The 20939-nt window shown below is 46.5% G+C and overlaps 8 protein-coding genes across 8 annotated transcripts; 5 read left to right on the top strand and 3 right to left on the bottom strand.

Moving 5' to 3' along the window:
- Positions 1-1008: 1008 nt before the first annotated feature.
- N7462_003852 (class I SAM-dependent methyltransferase) lies at positions 1009-1944 on the top strand (the record flags this gene model as incomplete). The annotated part of the gene is made up of 1 exon (XM_057075578.1): positions 1009-1944. One exon carries the CDS (start codon positions 1009-1011, stop codon positions 1942-1944), a length of 936 nt encoding a protein of 311 aa, XP_056935083.1.
- A 2465-nt stretch (positions 1945-4409) lies between these two features.
- Positions 4410-5345, top strand: N7462_003851 (alpha/beta-hydrolase; the record flags this gene model as incomplete). The annotated part of the gene is made up of 2 exons (XM_057075577.1): positions 4410-4458; positions 4519-5345. 2 exons carry the CDS (start codon positions 4410-4412, stop codon positions 5343-5345), a joined length of 876 nt encoding a protein of 291 aa, XP_056935082.1.
- Positions 5346-6944: 1599 nt separating this feature from the next.
- N7462_003850 (uncharacterized protein) lies at positions 6945-7901 on the bottom strand (the record flags this gene model as incomplete). The annotated part of the gene is made up of 1 exon (XM_057075576.1): positions 6945-7901. The coding sequence occupies one exon, from the start codon at positions 7899-7901 to the stop codon at positions 6945-6947; it is 957 nt and encodes a 318-aa protein (XP_056935081.1).
- Positions 7902-8756: 855 nt separating this feature from the next.
- Positions 8757-9309, top strand: N7462_003849 (uncharacterized protein; the record flags this gene model as incomplete). The annotated part of the gene is made up of 2 exons (XM_057075575.1): positions 8757-8802; positions 8939-9309. The coding sequence occupies 2 exons, from the start codon at positions 8757-8759 to the stop codon at positions 9307-9309; spliced, it is 417 nt and encodes a 138-aa protein (XP_056935080.1).
- A 772-nt stretch (positions 9310-10081) lies between these two features.
- N7462_003848 (uncharacterized protein) lies at positions 10082-11594 on the top strand (the record flags this gene model as incomplete). Its single annotated transcript, XM_057075574.1, has 2 exons — positions 10082-10568; positions 10624-11594. The coding sequence occupies 2 exons, from the start codon at positions 10082-10084 to the stop codon at positions 11592-11594; spliced, it is 1458 nt and encodes a 485-aa protein (XP_056935079.1).
- A 481-nt stretch (positions 11595-12075) lies between these two features.
- On the bottom strand, positions 12076-12594 carry N7462_003847 (uncharacterized protein; the record flags this gene model as incomplete). Its single annotated transcript, XM_057075573.1, has 1 exon — positions 12076-12594. One exon carries the CDS (start codon positions 12592-12594, stop codon positions 12076-12078), a length of 519 nt encoding a protein of 172 aa, XP_056935078.1.
- A 3765-nt stretch (positions 12595-16359) lies between these two features.
- N7462_003846 (putative amino acid transporter) lies at positions 16360-18257 on the top strand (the record flags this gene model as incomplete). The annotated part of the gene is made up of 2 exons (XM_057075572.1): positions 16360-16814; positions 16871-18257. The coding sequence occupies 2 exons, from the start codon at positions 16360-16362 to the stop codon at positions 18255-18257; spliced, it is 1842 nt and encodes a 613-aa protein (XP_056935077.1).
- A 992-nt stretch (positions 18258-19249) lies between these two features.
- Positions 19250-20680, bottom strand: N7462_003845 (putative integral membrane protein; the record flags this gene model as incomplete). The annotated part of the gene is made up of 5 exons (XM_057075571.1): positions 19250-19716; positions 19785-19849; positions 19906-20303; positions 20366-20470; positions 20528-20680. The coding sequence occupies 5 exons, from the start codon at positions 20678-20680 to the stop codon at positions 19250-19252; spliced, it is 1188 nt and encodes a 395-aa protein (XP_056935076.1).
- Positions 20681-20939: the final 259 nt, after the last annotated feature.

Here is a 20939-nt window from a genome sequence, read left to right as displayed (position 1 = left end):
TGCCGGGCTAGAAGAGATTCAAGTAGTTCATGTTTCACTGCAAGATATGTCTGGTGAAAATCAGGCGATGCAAGAACGAGGGACTTGAGGGTGTCAAAATCTGGAACTTTGAATAAAATGAGAATCTTGAGTTCAGTCGGAAGACCCTCGAGAGTCGGTTGAGCCTCGACAAAAATTTAGACCGATATGATCAGAGTTGGTGCATTCGAAGAGCTTACCATGTTTCATGAAGCTGCAGTCTGCTGTTGTATTGAAGGGGGGATAGAGGGAGAGGGATGAGGGGTCGACAAGGTCGAGATGTTTAGCGTTGATCCTTACCATGAACTTCAAGCGCCGCCTGGGGTGCCCTTACATGATGAATCCAAGGTACAAAATCGAATCTCGGGTTGGCTTTGCAACACAGAGGCAAGATCAAGCAAAAAAAATATTATGATGGGTGCTAACAGCGACTGCGCGAAAAATCGCCACGCAAGCGCAAGCATTGGCAGGGATTATCATCCAATACATGTACCAGTCAATTGGTTTTTACCTCTTCCACTCGCAACGGAATTCTTTCTGGGCAACGAATGGGATATCCAACTTTGCTTTCACTCTCTCAAATCGGCAACCAGAGCCCGGCTTGGGCTTTGACAGTCGCTTCTCGGATAACGGGCGGGGTACGGCAGAGGCGTTGTTGGGATTCCTGTCGTATTCCCAGCTGGCCGTCCTCTATGAGTCAAGCCGGGTAAATATAGCAATGTGAAAAGCTTAAGTACGGGCTAAACGGATATAAGACCAGGCAATGGGGCTACTGCCTAGTCCCCACTCCTTTCCCTTGAGTTTTCCATCAATGGGATACAAGAGGTTGCCATTCCCGTCGTTTCCTCATCGCCGACCCGACCGCGACTTCTCCACGCCAAAAGCGGGATTCGGGATTGACAGTGTAAAACGCCGATCATATTTAAATCGTCGTATTTTCCAGTTCGACAGCCTCAGTTCAATTGCTAGAGAACCAAGAAATTCTAAATCATGGCGCAACCTTCTTTTGTGACCACCGAAAAGACCTTCAGCGCCTACACTCAAGACCAAGGCAAGGCATACTCTCAGATTCGCCCTGACTACCACCCTTCTGTCTATCAATTCATTATCGATCACCACATCTCCACAAATGGTCAGCTCGACACTGTGATCGATGTTGGGTGTGGACCTGGCAATGTTGCCCGCGCGTTAGCTCTGCATTTTGCGCATGCTATCGGCCTTGACCCGTCCGACGGCATGCTGGCAACAGCCCATGCGCTAGGAGGGAGCACATCTACTTCGGAGCCCATTCGTTATGAGATCTCCACGGCCGAAGATCTTGGGACAAACCTATCCCAGCCTGTGCAGGATTCCAGCGTCGATCTGATTGCGGCCGGAAATGCGGCACACTGGTTTGACATGCCGCATTTCTGGTCAACCGCCGCCCGTGTACTGAAGCCAGGTGGCAGCGTGGCTTTGTGGACCAGTGGCTCCTCAAGGATTCATCCCTCCGTACCTAACGCCATCGCTATTCAAGCCGAGATGGACCGAATTGAGGAGGAGGAACTGAGGCCATATTTCGAGCCAGGCAACTTGCTAACCCGCGGCGGCTATGCTGACCTTCCACTGCCTTGGACCCTCGACCAGCCCGTCTCCGAATTTGACAAAGATGCCTTCTGCCGCGAAGAATGGGACATTGATCAGCGTTTCTATTCCATCGAGCCTGAGGTGGACTTGGATACCTTTGAGAAAGTTGTTGCGACCGGGAGCCCAGTGACACGCTGGCGCCAGGATCACCCTGAAGCTGTTGGCACTGAACGTGATGTCCTGAAGATATATCGTCGAGCGATCGAGAGGCTTCTCCAGGAGGCTGGCGTGGAAAAGGGCAAAGAGCGTTTGAAGGGAACTTCGCGTGGAGTTATTCTAATCGTGAAGAAGAAGCTGTAACTAATCTTCAATCTCTTGATGGGCTGAATTCGCTCACATATATTGATAATGATCTATTATGGAAAATCCATGTTTGGAGAAGTTGATCACAAGTCTTCTAGAATAACCTTAACCTTACCAGATTGAGCGAGAAAAGATCCGATTTCTTCCTGTCAGGTATTTAACTTATACGACACTACCCAACGTTAGAAATCAGGGGCTTACATTTCTCGATTATTGGTTCAAGGTAGTTTGGACTCTGCTAGTCTTATGTACGTTCTTCCTCCATGCTGACAGCTGATTAGTCCGCTCGGGTTATGACGTCAGTCTTACTTTTTTAGACCAAGGGAGGGACTCGATTGGTTGATTTACAAGAGACAAGTATCCTATGGCTTAGCTTACTTGGGAGGATCTGACACATACTACCAATCGATGGAGAGAAGATATCTGACAGGACATCTCGTATTAAAACCTAGTTGCCAGTCTCTTGTCTCTTGACCATGGCAGATTTCATACACTCCCCAGAAAAACAAAGGGTTTGCTCTAAGTAGAATCCATTCCTCAGGTTTATGTGAGTCAATATTTGCCGCTTATTAGTTTGTATAATCTCATTAGCATTCTCATAAATCATAGCCTTTCAAATATGACCTCCCAGCAAGGACTTTATTCAGTCTATGTACTCGTTATCATCATCGGGGCCGTTGTGAGTGTTTTCATCGCGTACTCGGTTCACTATATTGCAACAAATGGATTCGAAGACGACCCAAACAAAATGCGTGAATTTTCGCTTGAACAAAAAAGATACATGCGAGAAGTTCGAAATAGAAATTTGCTTGCTCTGATGGAGCAAGCTCCTCGGGGACATCAACGCTACTGAGCCAGTATGGTAGGATTCCAAACGCCTTTACTCTCCTCTGCTCTTGGTTTCGGCGCTAATTATTTGTCGTAGATTACAAATATGATTACGGTTTTAAACAATACTCCAGAACAGATGGTATAATCTACGCTTCACGCATCGTACCTTCTTCTTCGGGATATTATCTACCAAATTATCCCTTACAATGGGTAAAAAGCCCCGACTAGCGATGTGCAGATGATCTGAGACTTCATATGATATAAGTTTATCTCTTTCGAAGAGGCAGACATTCAGACATCTTCTCTTCGTCCCATCCCTAGGTCTCCTCTCCTATACTCCCATTATCTCCTAGAGGTAGGACCTGATTAGCAGACGGGTGTGCCTGTACCCTAGTTCACTATACACAGTCAATTTTAGCCTACATCTGAATCCATGATGACAAAAGGAGAGTGTAAAAATGTCACCATAATAAGAGGCACAACCGTTCCCAAAATGGGATCTCTTTGGTTCTGGAAGTTCCTAGTTTCCAGTTGTAGAAGGATAAACAACAGGCCATCCTGCATACAAGGATCGTTGATTACAACAAGCCCATTCTTGCCCAAGTAGACCTCATTGCCTGTTACATTAGGTGTGCGAGATATTTTATCTCTAATTGGACTGTGGTGGCCGTCGCAGTAGACGTAGCCCTGCCATCCACATGGGATATGAGATCTTGATGAGAGGCTGGCAGACAGGATCACCGATCTTCCCGTGAATTTCCTGTGACGGAATAGGCAAGCACTGAGTACACCACCTAAAGACCCGACTATCGACCCGCCGACATCCCTCCATCTGTTGACAATCTCCCAGTCTCCTTCCAAAAGCGGACTTCAACTATACCTCAAGCAGGATTTGACCCAGAATTATCCGGCAGGCGAATGGCTATCTTACCTTCATTGGGCACAACTGTTGTTAGATTGTAGCTGCCAGGAACAGAAATGGAGACGGAGAAAGATATCTTTCAATCTCAAACATTTCAAGACGTAAGAGTCCTCCTGCCGGCCGTCTTAGCTCCTAGAAACCCTGAGAAAATATTTGGTCTGTTTTCAGAGCTCTAGAGTAGTTCATCATAGCTTTTTCACATTTCTCACTACGTGTTTCTCTGCTATAACTTTTACTTAGTCTTCCTACCTCTAAAATAAGTCTTGGACAATAGCTGGCATGTCACCTTGCGGCTACTGAAACGACGATTCTGTAGGTTGAGCCGCAGAACTTCTTGACGGAAATCTTTTCTTCGATTGTTGCTATTTTTGCGCATACAAGCACAGACCTCTGAGCCTTTCTATTAGATTATCAGGTGGTGACCATAATTATTTGGTTCTATCTTGACCCCACAATCCGGGATTAACTTCATCCGCCTCTGGAAATGGGGAACAACCCCCGCCCTCATTACCTTTTAGCATCCTCGTCCACTGAACCTCATTTAATGATTTACAAAGCTAAGAGTCTTGTTGATCATGCAGTCAGCTGTTCCTGAAGGCCAGACCTTAGTCTATTCTAAGGTGGATGGCCATGAGATCAAGCTAGATTACTACCTCCCCCTAACAACTTCGGCCGGCTGCCTGCGATAATCTATTATCATGGCGGAGGCATGACGGCGGGCTGGCGTCGTGGTTTTGGGTTTCCACACTGGTTATATGGTGATTACATAGTACCTAGTCCTAATTTCCAGGGCCAGCAGAGCTAATCGAACTATGCAGATCACTGTCAGGAAAAGGGCTACATATTTATCGGGGCCGATTACCGGCTTTGCCATCCGACCACGGCCCTTGATCAAATCGAAGACGTGAAGCAGTTATTCAAATTCCTTTCAGATGGAAGCTTCGAGACAAGTCTGCCGACGGATGTGTCTCTTGACATAAACCGGATAGCGGTCACAGGTTTCTCGGCTGGTGGCTATTCGGCCCGCGCGGCGTGCATATATGCTCAGCCCAGGCCAGCAGTACTCATGACATCCTTCGGATCTGCTGGGGACTGGCTTCTGGACCACTGGACGACTGGTCGTCCACCCACCACCATAGCCAGCCGAGTAGATCTTGACCAGGTACCAAAACTTCTTGCCGATCGAACTGTCGTCAGTGAAGACTCACCGAAAAACGGCGTGATATCTAATCGATTTGCACTCACTGTTCGGTGGGAACTCGATGGGACTTTCCTCGATGGTTGCCTTGGAAGACCCGGGCTCGGTGCCAAGCTCAACCAGGTAGAATATAAGGATCGAGCTGCGGCGATACCCGACGATCTTAGAAAGGCATTTTTGCAGCTGTTTGTGACCAAGGATCACCCGCCTTCCATTTTCGTACATGGCACTGCAGATGAGGTCGTTCCAGACCAGGAGAGTGTGCATCATCACGAGCAACTGAAAAAATTGGACGTGAAGACCGAACTTGTTCTTGTGAAAGATGCCGGACATGGGCTGGTGGATTTGAAATCTGGGTTTCCACCTAAGCAAGCGCCAGGGTCAACGGAGGCCTATCAGAGAGCTTCCTCTTTCATAGATGAGGTGTTTCAAGCTGTCAAAATATGATCTGGACAGCCTTATGGTACGACTAGAAGATTTGAATCTAGAAGAATCGTCTATGGATGTGCAGGTATTTTTGTCGCCTAGGTATCTACGTTACTAAGTCTCGGTTATGATCAAACATTTCTCTTCGGATGATTTGAAAGCGTTTCCTTGCAACAGGTAAAACAATGTTAGTGTCCGAATGAGAACTTGCGAATAAAGGAGTGGACGCTATGGTGGATGTCCTGTGATCGGCATCCAATAATTTGGATGACTGTGTCGGTGATTCCTCTTCTCTTTTTTCTAATCTTTTTTCTGTGTCTGCGTTGATTCTATATGCCTGTTAGTTCCAATCATTGATGATTGGCCCTATGTTGCTGCCAACGCTTCTCATACGCGCTGGGCTGGAAACTAGAAGGTGTAAATCCCTGCATAGTACTTTGTAAATAGAGGAAGCTACAACAGGAATAAAAGTATTGATCGATTGATGGCTGACTCGTTAATATGAAATAGGAAAGAAATCCCTTTTTTGTACAATTTAATGATGCGCCTAAGAGAAGGTTTTCAATCGGCTTGCGAATACCTGCAAGGCTGTTCAGTCAGTCCTATTTTCACGAATTTATGGAAACCCCTTTTCTGAAGACCAGATTTTGGAAATTCTCGAGAAGGAAAGCGCGAGACAACCCTTCAACAGCATTTTCAAGGCCCAAAAAACTTCAAATTTATCCGAAAACAAGAGTTTACCCCACCATTATCACTTACAACTCATCTATCTTCTCACTGTTGCTGAGTTGAGCCCTCGATCCATTTCAATAGCGGATAGCCGGGATGCATCATTCCAAGGGCTGGAGAAACCAGTCTGCTTCACTGAAATTCCAACACTTATAGAAAAGCTTGGCGACAGATTTGGTCTTCATTCCATACCGCAAACATGCTATCTCATTTTGGCTTTTGTAGAAAGATCACGAATGCCCGTTTGCAATGATCTGACCGGCAGTTATCCTCAGTCGGCCACTTATGACTATCGCTCTTTTCAAGGCAGAGACGAACTGCATCACTCATACTCTCAACCTCCAAGACAAGAGAATATCACCCAAACCCAGGGAATAAGGCCAAGCTTCACAGTAATGGAGCCGAATGATGGCGCTGTCGCTCAGCTTGATAGAGAGTTACAACAACATGAGTCCCTGACAGATAGCAACTCGATTTTTAATGACTTTGTTGCCATTGATACTTCCAAATGGTATGTGTCCTTGAAATTCGGGCCAGTGGATTCAAGTGACTAATTCCCGCCACAACAAGCAATTGGGAAGAAGGGTTATTCAATCTCGGATTTACTGCAAATTCTTCTGCAAATGACTTTTACGAATTTATTGGGCCCAATACCTAGCACTGTGCTCAGCAGACCTGTCGCTGATTAATGACCACAAAATCATATCATTTTACAATTTAAATTCTGTACGAAGGTCCTAATTAGGCGAACTGCATGCTTTATTATAATGTAATCTGAGTCGATAGAGCACGTATTATTCTGACACAAATCATTCTTGATTTCCCAAATATGCAACCACCTGTCTGTAATTTTCTTTACGAACAATGGATTCATGATTCCTGTCATTACAATTACCGGTGAAGGGCTTGACGGATTGCACTATTGGCAAGATCCGAGGGTAGACTGTCAAGCGACTTCTCCGTCCATAAAACAGCTTGCTCAATTGCTTGATGCTCCATGACATCTAGTCCATCAATCACTTTCCAATCGAATTTCTCAGCCAAAGTTGCCATATAGGTCTTTGGTGTGGGGTCATAACACATCTCTAGAAAGAGCCGCGCAGAGCTGTGGGCGTGTTGTGACTGAATCATCGTGGTGATGATGTCTCGTGTGATTTTCTCAGCATCCGTTCTGGGTGCAATGTCGGGCACCGTGCTCACTGCAACAATGGGAGGCTTTGTGAGTGATTGTGCGACTTCAACTCTTTCCACAAAGCGAATATCCCGGTGCAGTCCTTGTTGCTTCAGACCCATGATAACCGACTTGGCTTCCTCCGGGTCACGATTGACCATATAAACAACCTTTGCACCAAGTCCCTCCGTAAGAGCATAGATTGCGGATCTGCAGGTTGCACCACCCCCGATTACTAATGCAGGATTATCCTGTAGATGGGTTGCGATTTCAGGACCCGCATTGAGGAGCGCGCGTTGGATTCCGATCCAGTCTGTGTTGGTACCGATATGAACCTGCCGTTCTTCACCCCCGAACAGATTCGATCGCACGAAGATGGTATTGATACACCCAATCTTCTGTGCTTCGGCGGTAACGGCATCAACACAATCCATCGCCTTGACCTTGTTGGGCATTGTCACAGCGGCACCGATGAAATCGTCTCTGTGCATGAGCCACATCAAATCCTCAACATCTGTCGAATCGAGACGGATATACCGCCACGGTAAACCAACATTTCGGAAAATGATATTATGGAAGGTCGGAGAGAGCGAGTGGGCGATAGGCTGCCCAAATAGGTACACTGTTCGTTCCCGGGCGACTTTATTATTCGCCGGGCCGAGGGATCCATCAACCATAATGGTGATAGTAGATAGGAATGTGATAAGTAGGAGTATTTTGCGATTTTCAGTATTATCCCCTAGGTTGAGGATAGTATCTATTACATATTGTGTAGACTGAATAAATGATATCTTGAGTCGGTAGCCGTTCCGTCGATGGCCTCCCCGGGAGCTTCAACGGGAATGACTATTTCCAGCCAATCATCGTCCCTGAAGCTAATATGACGTCACGCACACCTGAACGTCTCAGTGGAATGAGCGAAAGAGTCGACGATGAGCTGCAGATTTCGGGATTGGGTTCTCCCCATGGACAACTGTCCTGGCACGGATGCCACAATCGCCCAATTCTGGGACTTTCTTGCCGCAATCATTGCGGAGTATGCTTTTCTACCCTCCTGCTGCTATAGACAGCTCGGGTCGATCAGGGGTATGCTCAAGTCTACTCAAGTGATCAAAAAGCGGCGAGGGGTGAGCACGAGAACGCGGAAAACGGGAGGCCAAGAGTTGCCAGACATTGTTTGGCATCGATGTATCTCTCAGTAGCTTGGCGCACGAGCATCCATTTGGCAAGAGCCTAATCTCTTTTGGTTGACCGAGTGAACCTACAGGGTCATACCGGAACTCCGATAACCAACAATGAACGGCGGCATCCTCAGGTCCAAACCGACTTATTAATCACGATTCAACCCGAGAGTCGGCAGCAGGGCCCCCTCATTCCCGAATCAAAAGATGTGCAATCTCCGAAGAAGAAACCGGAGCCGAACTTAAAGGCAGACCGTTCAAAAAGATGTTGGTCTCTGCATGCATCGGTCAACAGTCCCCCGGTATCTCCCGTCTCAACGCTCCTTCTGCCGTCATTATTCTCCAGTAAATATGCATGGGCTGCCCATCACGACCCTCATTCACCTCCTGGTTGCATGTACGTAGTGGACCAAGATCCACAAAATTGTGGGTTTTCGGATAACCCGTAAAGGGCAACCCGGGAGAGAGAAGTGGTCGAATTTACGAGAGGAAGAGGGTCGAGTGTAGGAGAAGAGCTCTATAAAACTGTCTAGATCTCTTCGAAAACGCCGTTTGGGAGAGGCGAAAGATCGCCTCGAAAGTGAAGAAAGTCGGGATTGCAGGGCGGTCAAGCCCTCGTTTCGTCCTCCGTTTGGCACGATTCCGCCTTCCTAAACGGACCGACACGGACCACCGACGCGGACCAGAGTCGTTACGTCATTGGAAAGTCAAGAACCGGGCGGTCCCACTTGAGGAATGTGAGGCGGGGATCTATTTCGCCGAGAGCAGTGGTAATGCGTCGAATAAGAGTGGATCGGGGGGAAATGAAGAGCACCAGCAACCTACGGAACGCTGGACGCCGTCCGCCGTACACACCTACAGGAGTGCTGCACGGGTGTGGACGGGTTCAAAGGCTCGAGTTTGATTCCATTCTGGCCTGTTGAAATCTTGAACAATATCACCGTCGATCTGGCTGCGAGACTAAATTAGTGGCAGCCAATCTAAAGGAAAGTTGCCCGAGAACGTCCAGGAGATCTTCCGATGCATGCATGTCCGGATGTCTGCATGAACAACATACTTCGACGTACTCCCACTAGAGACTTAGGGCCACGTGTATGCGGTTAGCTGCCGGTTTATCAGTGACGAAATGACGGAGATGGCATTACCAGAACAGAGGCGAGAATGACTTTCCAATTGGCTGCTGAAGCGAATTGTGGATAACGGCACCCTGCGTTCCGCAAACGGCCGTCCTGAGTTGCCTACATCACCGTCGACACAATTCATTCTCTTACTTCCCAAAACGAGAAACGAAAGGTGTTTCTTCATGCTCGAAGAACGTCTAGCCAATTTGAAGCTTCTGTTGCTCGTGTCTGCACCAACGTCTCGTTGCTGATCGACCGGCGAGAAGTATAACATGGGATAATACGTAGATGGTTAGGTAGAGTTGCAGGATTATGGGTCCAGCGCGCCCACTCGGGTTCCAGAGCCGGAACTTCTCCTTGAGGGAACCGATCTACGATCCTCTCTTTTCTTAAATATATGTAACGATGTCATAATGTCTTCTTCCGCAACTCTCGGCCACAGTGAGACACCTTTTTTCCTGGGTCTCCATCATCGACGACCTCACCCTTTGGTCCTCCATCGATATCCCGGGTTCACGGCTTGATATTCTACTTCTCCCACACAACTCATCCATCATGCCTTTCTTCGCTGATGCTGATTTTGGCGTTGAGGGCGCTCCCGCCGACGCTCCTGGGCCCAGCGATACCCAGGCTGTTGGCTCCCCACGCGACCAGACGGCAGGCCTCCCGATTCCTTCGGAAAGTGCCCAGAGTCATACTATTGAGATTCCTGCCACCCGCAGTGCTATTAGCGATGTTCACATGCAGCGTCTGAGTCTATCGCCATCCATGAGAGACCGCCGCGGCTCTCGCAACTCGTTTGGCGTCTCACTGCCCATCCCGCGATCCCCTCGCAAATCACGGTTGTCGACCGTAGAGCGACGCACCGACGATGTGCGAGATATCCTAGCCACCGAGGTTCAAGAGAAAGCCAAAGAAAAGGTTGCTGCTGTGAAAAACATGGCATTTGCATTCGACATCGACGGTGTCTTGGCTCATGGAAATGAAGCTATTGAAGAAGCGAAGACCGCACTGCGGATGCTAAATGGAGACAACGAGCTAGGTACTTGTCTCATTGATCATTTATCCCTGAACAGTTATTGACTCCAATATCTCAGGCATCCAATTCACCTACATTCTTCTCACCAACGGCGGTGGCAAGACCGAGGAGGCTCGATGTGCGCAGCTTTCTGAAGTTCTAGGCCATCCTATCTCCACCGACCAATTTATTCAGTCTCACACTCCCATGCAGGCTCTGGCGGAGTATTACGAGAACGTTTTGGTCTGCGGTGGTGAGGGTTACAACATTCGTCAGGTGGCAGAGAACTACGGCTTCAAGAACGTGGTTCACCCCAAGGATATTTTAGCGTGGGACCCCACCATCTCGCCTTGTCGCAAGTTTAGCGAGGAAGAGCGTCTTCAGGCCAAACCTCGCGACTTTGCCAATTTCAAGTTTGATGCTATTCTATGCTTTGCCGAGTCACATGATCAGTCGACCGAGTTTCAGATTATTCTTGATCTTTTGCTCAGTGCCAACGGCAGGCTCCTTACCCGCGCTAAAGACCCGGCCCAAAGGGATGCAGTCGCCGGTCACATTCCGATTTATTTCTCACAAGGCGACCTTCTTTGCCCGACTGAGCACAAGGGTCCTCCACGTCTCCACCTCGGCGCCTTCCGTGTCTCCTTGGAGGCACAGTACAAGGCGCTTACTGGCCTTGATCTCGAGCGTATTGTTTACGGAAAGCCCGAGCGTGCCACTTATATCTGTGCTGATGAAGTGATCAAGAGCTGGATGGAAGAGATTCATGGAGAGAAGCGTCTGCCGAAGAACATCTACATGATTGGTGACAACCCGCAGTCCGATATCATCGGTGGAAATCTTTACGGCTGGAACACTTGCCTTGTTCGAACAGGTGTCTTCCAAGGCAAAGGAAATGATCCCAACAACCCCGCCAACTTTGGTGTCTTCGATCATGTTTTGGATGCGGTCCAAGCTGCTGTTCGCAAGGAACTTGGAGAGGACTTCAAATTCAAATGGGACCCGCAAAACCCCCCATCCCATGGTGATGTGTCCTCTGCTATTGAATGAGTAAAAATGAGTTTGAAGGGAAATAATGCTTTTCTGCGCATATAATGCCATCTCCGTTTTTCTATCCGATTGACGATTTTTCTTATTCCAATTTTCTTTATTATATTTTATTACTGCTCTTTTTATATAGCAGAACAAACAGAGTTTGATTCTCATCTTCACAATCCAGACCATCAGTATCGTGACCACTTTAGTAACATAATTCTGGACTGCTCCACCGACAGATACGCACGCTTTATTTCTACCCCATTGCGGGAAATCTCAGCTAATGCTCACTAATGCTCTACATAAGAACACAATAATAATGTTAATTATTTCATGGAAATATGAAAATACTGAAATGAACATATATTGATTTACAATTTGCAGATTATCTAACTTTCGGGTTATTATTTACCATCTCCCACAAGGCCGCCACACTCCAAGCCGTCGGGCTCACCTACCCATAGTTGAGAAAAGTTATAAATCCAATACATGGCTATTACTCATCGTCACCCTCCATTGATTCAGAGTTGGAGGGTTGCGCTCCAAAAAATCTAGTCAAAATCGCACACGCTCCACACATTGCGCCCAAAACCAGTGTCATTACGCTCCAACCTGCGTGGGCTTTGACAAATCCTCCAACAAGTGGCCCAATTAGTTGTCCACCAGCAAATGACATTGTATAAAGTGCATATCCCTGTGAAATGGATCCCTCCTCATCATCAGTTGGACCAGTCGCGGTCGATATTTCGGTCATTGCCCCGAGATCCACAACTATGAACATAAAGCCGACAATCACAAGTAGCAAACTAAGCACAACATGACTCTTGGTATTGTCATCTTGTGTAAAGCGAAGGCTTATCGTTGCCACCGTTGCCAAGGAACAGACTACTGGGCCCATAATGCGAGTACCAAATCTGTCGGCGAGCTGTCCGATGAAGACTGCCAGAATATTTGGAAGAGTCAGAGGCAGGAATATCAGGCCCGCCCCACTAGAAGACCAATGGAATCGTTCCATTACGAATAGTGGAAGGGTCTATTTTTAAGGTTAGTGTCAAGTTCTGTAGTGCTACATCAAAGAATAATCAAGAATTGGATCGACTTGCCGCTTCTAATGCCCCAAGCACCGATGCCACTAAAATGGTAGCTAAAAGTGCCAATTGAAGTCGTCCTATACCCAGAATTTGAATGAAATTTCGACCGCGGGCTTTGCCGGCTGGGCCAGAGATTCCAGGACGAGGTAGTAAAGCAGAGCGTTCGTCAGTCTGCTGAGGCACATCTGAAGTGAATGACGCCTGTAAGTCATTCTGTGTTCCTGAAGAGGGACTATTGTCCTCTGACGGGTTCTTCGCGTGGCTTTTCTCCCACTTGGTCGCAGCTGGTAGTAATTAGTGCCTTATCGTAAGGTTACTGTCGATGAAGTCTACATTACCTGACTTCTCTATTATCAGTATTCGAAAAATAAAGTCTAAAACAATCAGCACTATTGGCACAGAAAATGCGCCATAAAATCCCAATTTTTCATATCTATCGCCAGTCTTAGTGAAGGTTTGGGCATTGAAGAGAAATTAATTCACTTACGTGAATCCACCAATTGTAGGCCCAACGAGTGGTGCTACTGTCATGGTCATGACCACGTAGCCCAAGGCTCCTCCAATTCGATCCTCACTCACGGTATCGACAAGTAGAGAGAATCCGACGACCATTGTCGCAGCAGCTGAAACCCCCTGAAGCCCCCTTGCGATGACGAATGTGAGAGGAGAGTGGGCAAACATGAAGAAACATGTTGATATTGCCAGGGCAAGCAAGCCAACCGTGAACGGGCCTTTACGAGATTTGAAGCGATCTGAAAAATATCCAAAAAGAGCTGTGACGAATGTTAGAGAGCGATTCTGATATCTCTGGGTTGAGAGGCCAATATAAGGATCCTACGTACGGGACGTGATGAGTACAGTTACTCCGTATACCGCGAGGAGAATCGATATCCATTTTTGAACTGGAAATAACAGCCAATTAGCACTCGACTCATAACCCTATAAATTTCTCTTGACTCGAAAATAATTACCGTCTTTTGGGGACACTCCAGCTCTTTCAACAATTGCTTTTGGGATGATAGGTAGAATCTAGTCGCTTCGTAAGTTATCTTCACCTTCTAGAAGAGACAAGTGCAAGTGCCCGAGAAGAAAACTGTTTCATCTCTTCTCTCTCATACCAAAGTATATAGTAAAACATCCTGTTATGTCAAGTCAGATCTCAGAGCTTTCCATGGAGATTCACAAAATTGGATAGGGCTCCATACAGCAAAGAGGGCTACAGAAACAGTCAAGATCACAAATCCCTCCGATGATCTGAATTTTAGAAAATACGGCTCTCGAGATAGCTGAGACGTCATGCTGAATTAAGGCCCGGCCCTGAATTGCCGACCGAGGGAATCACCTATGGAAATGGATATAATCAGAGTGGGAGGCCACATTTAATATAAGGAATTCGATCAACATTCAATGGTCTCACAAGCGAAGTCTCTTTTGAAAATAATATCACACGTGTTTTGTCTATAGACTATAGTCAGATCACTAGGACAATCTTTCATTATTAACAGGGAGTCCTTACCTACCCGTATGCTCACATATTTTAGAAGAGAAAAGAAAACAGAGAAAAAGGAAATATAAAAAGAAATTACTAAACACGGAAAATACATGCCCGTCATCGAAAAAAAGAAATCACAATTTTACTTTTGTACATACAGGTATCTGACTTCGGTAACAGGTAGTTAATTAGAGCGGCCAAGCGATACGAATTTCTGGGCCTTGTCCATCTCTTTCAATTTTGACCCTTAGGCGTGAAAGATTATACGTTACTGAATTCACAGTGACTGGATGTCAAGGAAAACTAGAAAGTTGTTCTTATCAAATTAGATGTAAATTGATAGGTCTTTGCGCATGTTACACAACATTGTTGGGGGTACACACGATTTGGACTTGTAACTGTGGCTCCAATCTTTGAACTAAGTGCTTTTGTTTTATGTTTGTTTGTCGCGTTATAACTATAGTGGAGGTGATACAACACCAAACTATTTGATGTAGAAAGAAATATCCTCACTTAGCTGGCCACCTCGTCTCCCCCCATCCCCCCCTTCCCCGAGGGCTAGCCCTCTCATATTAGATATTTATTCACTCTCTTCCCATAACCTAGCTTCTCAACCAACTGCGTTTCCTAGAGTCTTCATTCCAACATACTACTTCTATGTGGTTACATTACTGAAAATGATGCTTAACACTGCTAATTAGGACTGTCTTCTGATCCTCTGATTTTGTGGGAAAGAATATAAAGACAATGACTTATAACTGGACAAGTCCAAGAAAAGAGCAAAGGCAAGATTTTACTTTCCAAGTTATCTGTGCTATATAGGTTCTTCTATAAGTCTATAGGTAGTAGCCAAAATAAACCACCACTTTCACGAATTAATGCCCGCATTTCTTAAATGACTATGAGAGAGGAATCAATCGCTCGGACCTTCGAATGATTCATATTAGGTAATAGGTACCTAGGTCACTGATGATTAGACCTCGGATGCTTGAAAGCTTTGATTCGCTACTATTATTACTGCATTATGATTGGTAGGATTGCCCTTATATGTCAAGTTTGGGAGAAGGGCCAGGGAATTCACTACCTTTCAGACTTTGCGATATAGAAAATGAACACCAACTATTATATCACCTGAATCAATTGACTCCTATTTTCTGTAGCGACCGAATATAAATATCTTAGTTTGAAACTTCATGTCAATGCTTCTATAGAGAGCTTAGTGTGGCGGAATGCCACTTCTCAAAACCAGGATGATCACACCCGGAGTTGTATCCTGGATTTCTGAATCATTTTTAAGTCTCACTCTTTCTTCAAATAATTTTAAATAATTTGTTCGGGTCACTCATTCTCTCAGTGCCACCATTGGCTTCAATCATCATTATGGTTTATCCGTCCCGGTTATTCTAGGTCACCCTGTAAGATGGGGCAATAATTTGCGAGATAACGCACAGGGTCTTTTGGACCCTGCCGCGCGCGCAGGCCATCGCGGGCCCACTTTCTGCGGACACTTTTCTTGTGCGGCGCAGTGATAAGCTTTAATGGCCCTTGTTGGCTACTTCTTGGAGACTATCATAAAGTTAACGACTGGGTCAGTAGTTGTGGCGCCGCGCCTTTCAAAATGAATGCAACATACTCCGCATCCCTGCTGCAGCCCCAGCCAATGACAAGGCTTCTATAGATGGGTATGAAATTGGCCAAGCCAATTTGAAAGGCTTGTATCATTGGGCTTAACCGAATAGCCCCGTGCCAAACAGAGGTTCGAATAGCTTTGCAAGAAACATCTCTTGAAACCGTATAATCGTGCTTGGCTCGGGGAGAAAGAGCCTTTTTCCATCTCATGAGCAATATACGTAGGTCACTAGGCCTAAACAAACTAACACACCAACATGATCATCACGTATAACTATTGTTCCAATTAACCATGAAAGATAGGCTTACCCTTGCAACTTCATCGGCTTTCTAGTGGCGCCGCTATTTTTACTCTCGTGTTTGGAAATTCCGCTAATCTTCGCGGAGCTTTGACTTCCTTCTCATTGACAGACCGGTCCACTTGAGCACTTGCTTTAAATAACAGGGAGCATTTTCCCAGATTGTGTTCTCCCCCCTGGTTGTCGCGCTAGCTTTCTTTTCCTGTTCTCTTATTCTGTCTCGGTCTTTTTTGAACGCTGGAATTTTCTTTCCTCGCCAATCCGAATCTATGTCTCAGCTTGGTAGTCTGGTGGGAGACAGGGGTGACCCTCGTCTTCATGAGAATGAGCGTGAAAAGCTTGATGTCGGCACGAGCACTACTATACGACCTCAGCATCGTAGATTACACGACCCGAACGTGACTTTTGAAGAGTATTATTACTACGCCCAGCAAACACGAGCGGAAGAAGATCGCTTTGGAGATCGTGAGACGGGTATCTTGTCTGTACTCTGGCCTTCCAAGAGTGGCGGTGGTGTTCACCAAGACACTAAAAATGTCTCGAAGAATGCTGCTACCATGAACACAAGTGACCCTTTGACCCGTCTGAATATCACAGATGAAGAATGGACAAATGCCTCTCGTGCCCTTCGTACGGCCACTCGAGGCGCTATTTTCTACCTTATTACCACCGATATTCTGGGGCCATTTGGTCTGCCATACGCTTTCGCCACTATGGGATGGGGGTGAGATACTTGTCATCTTGATCCGGTAACAGAAGTAGGCGCTAACTGCTATTTAGTCCCGGTATCGCGTTATACACGGTTTTTGCCGCCCTTGCCGGCTATTCTGGATATCTCCTTTGGGAAACCTTTCTCGGCCTCGACTCATACCAATTTCCTCTCCGTAGCTTTGGAGACCTGGGATTTCGCTTGTATGGCCCTTGGATGCGGTATCTTTTCAACATTCTTCAAAGCATTCAGCTTCTTCTCAATGTTGGTCTGATTATCATTTCCAACGGCGAAGCTTTGTCTCAAGCAGCCAAGTTCAATTTGTGCTTCATCATTTGCTGCATGATTTGGGCTTTGGTTGGATTTATCCTTGGGCAAGTTCGTACCCTGCAGAAATTTGGCTGGCTCGCGAATCTTGCCGTATGGCTCAACCTCCTTTGCATGTTTATTACAATGGGTGGCGCTGCCCACTCACCTCCCAACTATGCGGGTGCATCCCAGGCTGCTGGAGCTGCTATTGGCGACGGCTCATCAGTCATGCCGGTCAATGGTGTTTACCCGCCTGTAAGGACATCTGGTGGCCTTCCTGATACAGGAAACTTTGCAGGAACAATCAGTGGTGCTATGCAGGCAGTCTTTGCATACGGTGGCTCCATGGTTTTTCCGGAGTTCATGGCTGAGATGAAGCGCCCTAAAGACTTTCTCACGGGCATGTGGGCAGCCCAGGCTTTCATCTATGTTTGCTATATGTTTTATGGTCTCTTCATCTACGGCTACCAAGGACAGTACACGATAAACCCAACTTATCTTGGTATCAGTCAGTACGGCATTCAAACTGCTGGTAATGTTTTTGCCATGATTACCGGTATCATTGCTGCTGGTTTGTATGGCAACATTGGTGTTAAAGGTGGGCTGTTCCCGATTTTAACCTTTGTCTCTTTTTTGGCTAACAATGAAACATCCATAGTTATTTATAACAACATTTTTGTTGAAATCTTCCGCGCACCACCTCTTACGAACAAAGTTGGAAAATATCTATGGGTGGGACTTATACCTGTGTACTGGGCCATTGCATTTGTCCTTGCGGCTGGTATTCCAAACTTTTCCGGCCTGACCTCCGTTGTTGCAGCTTTCTGTATCCTGCAGTTCACCTACACTTTCCCTCCCATGCTAGCAACTATTTACTGGATCAAACAGGGCGCGTTGGGTGACGGTGAAGGATTTGACCCCCATACTGGTGCTACAGTGCGTCATGATGGTGGTCTACGACGCATTATACGTGGTTTTGTCTCCCAGAAGCCGAAGAGAATGATGGCCAGTATTTTCAATATCCTATACTTCTTAGGAGCATTGGCTCTTGCCGGGCTGGGTGCTTACTCTGCGATCACCGTCTTGATTCATGCCTACCGGGAAAGTGTGACTACTTCTTTCACCTGCCACAGTCCTCTGGATGGTTAATATACATGATTTGGGGGGTATAGGAAGTGGTTTGGGGTGCCATCCATTTGTTTGGTCTTCTTTTCTTGCCGTTGTAACCATTGAGATTGTTTATGCGATAGAGTGGTAGTCGCAGATGACCATAAAGACTTTCTTGAGCATGAAGAATACGATCAAGGGCCACAAACGATCTACCTTCAAGTTTGCTCATCATGGGATATTTTAGCGACACAGCCTGGCTTATATCAATAGTTATGCACAACAGACAGCGGTGGTCTTGCTAGCAGTTGTTTGAGGAGGCACACGCAACCTTGACTGCTTGGCTCACTTCAGGGTCTCCTCAGATTCAATAGTCTCGGTTAATCTGATGATAAACAGAATCAATTCAGCAGCTCTTTAAGTGATGAAATTTTGGGCCATAATTAACCACGACAAGAAAAGAAGTACTCTGAGGTATGAGTTACCTTACTGTAGACCAGATTTCTATGTAGCCTCGATGCTATCTAGGCCAAAAGAATGCGCATTCCATTGGATCTGCCCCACCCTTGTCCCGATGAGTCATAGTGCTTTTAAGGGATCAGCGGATATCAAGGCCGGCTGGCCCAATGGCAAGGCGCTTGACTACGAATCAAGAGATTGCAGGTTCGACCCCTGCGTCGGTCAATTTTTTGGAAAAATTTTTCGCATTTCCGATCGGTCTTCATTTATTGAGTGAGAGTAAGAGCCTGGATTTAATGATCAGGCTGCTTTTTCTCACAAATTACAACCTTTATTTCGGCTTGACGGTGTAACTGGCGTGGCCTACAACGTACATTATTTTGACTTCATTGATACCATTTTGTTTTGCCGGAACATAAGTTGGCTTTTATATCTGTGCCTCTTGTGAGACTGATGAGGAATCCAATTGCAAGAATCTACTATGGCCCCAGATGGGTATTTATTTGAGAGAGCCGTGAAGAGATTAATTTGTCTGGACATGATCGTTCGTCAATTGGACTATTATAGATTTACTATTATACATGTTCCCTCGCCATAGGGTGAGACCCGTATGCGTCATCCCCCTCTGCTGGTGCTTGAGTGACTTCAAATGTCTGATGAACACCCACTTCGAATTTTTTGGGGGTTGGCAGCGATGATTGGTTCACAGTCAACCTCTCTTCACTGCTATTTGGGCTTGAAGGCCCCACCCAAGTGTTTTCTGTATCCCTCTGGCTTTCGATGTTTGTAACCATTACGGCCAGTTTATCTGGTCTCAGACCTCCGCGCGCGCTCCCTTCTAATGACCCAAGAGGCATGCCTCGGGAATTGCTTCGTCTAGCTCGATGGGCGGAAGATTCCCCTGGGAAGCCAGACGGGTAACGAGAATCGTTTCGCGAGCCGAGCCAATGACGGAGAAGGGGACGGAGGGTTGCAAGGCTGCCGGCGGTGATACCGAGTCCAGCTTCGATGTTCGACCAAATAGCAATTTGGTAGGTGGCGTCTAAGCTGTGTTAGAATTCCAAATGTTTAAAGCCAATGCCTAGGAGTAGAAGTGGAGAGGCGACATACAGAGAAAATCAGGATCCCCAAATGTTGATACGAAAGGGAAGCGGATGATAACCGCAGATGAAGCACTGCGATAATATGTCAGCACATGTTTCGATGTGAGGCAAAAGGGTGAGTCACTTACATGCAGGCCATGCTCAGGATTCCTATGACAGCCATCTTTGCCTCTCGCTTCATGTGCAATTTTCGGACAAGGAAAATCGGCAAAATTCCAACGGTAAAATCACAAGCCGCAGCAAAAACACTGTAAACATATGTCATGATAATGATGATGTTGATGTTGATACAGTATCCTTCAATCGTAGGATCCTCTGCCGTTCTCCACCAGAAGTAGGAGAGCGGCTTGCATTGCAGAAGCATCAGGAAAAAGAACACCAGCCCTGCAAGGACTGTAAGGATCATGACAATATAGAGAGTCCAGATATGACTCCTCTTCACCGTGATTCTCATGAGGAATACACAAATGGAGATCTTGCACCCAATAGATGCAAAACAATATGCAACTTCGCAAAGCCACCAGTACTAATCCCAATTTCATTAGTACCATCATGAAATTGCCTTGAATTTTGCTCATCGATGCATACCTCCATAGCTGTCACGCGCTGATGTGCCGTGAGATTGATAAACTTCCGACCAGTGCCATATAGAGTACCGCCGATCATACACGCCGAGAACATGATGTAAAACAACTGAATATCATGTCAGATACAGATGATCCTATGACGTGAATGACCCCGAAAACATACCATTGCGAATACCATCGCCCCATCATCCCATCCAAACCCTTTCACCAAAAATCCACGCACATAGCAGCGCAGTATTACCGCCACACAAGCCACTGGCATAAACACGGCCGCGACCGTTTGGACCGCCAGGGCCCTTTGGTCCTCGTCAGTCATCCTGTCGAGCGGCGAGGATGAGACATGATAGAAGAATGCTTTTGTGGAGAACACAGGACTTTTAAGATTTTCGACCTGCAAGGCGAAAACCTAGGAAAGCGGACACCGGGGATCAAGATTCCCCGAAACTTCAAGGGCGGCACTTAGCGAGTGAGCACAAACCACTAAATCGACTGGCTGACGAATGGTAAAGTGATCGACATGACGGGACGCTACGAGGCTAGTCTCTAAGGGAGCCTCACAAGAGGACAATCACAAT

The sequence above is a fragment of the Penicillium macrosclerotiorum genome, assembly GCF_028827735.1.
Source record: "Penicillium macrosclerotiorum strain IBT 26536 chromosome Unknown utg000003l_segment0_segment0, whole genome shotgun sequence".
Taxonomy (NCBI): domain Eukaryota; kingdom Fungi; phylum Ascomycota; class Eurotiomycetes; order Eurotiales; family Aspergillaceae; genus Penicillium; species Penicillium macrosclerotiorum.
Note: the sequence above shows the minus strand (reverse complement) of the source record. Positions and strands in the feature narration are given on the sequence as shown.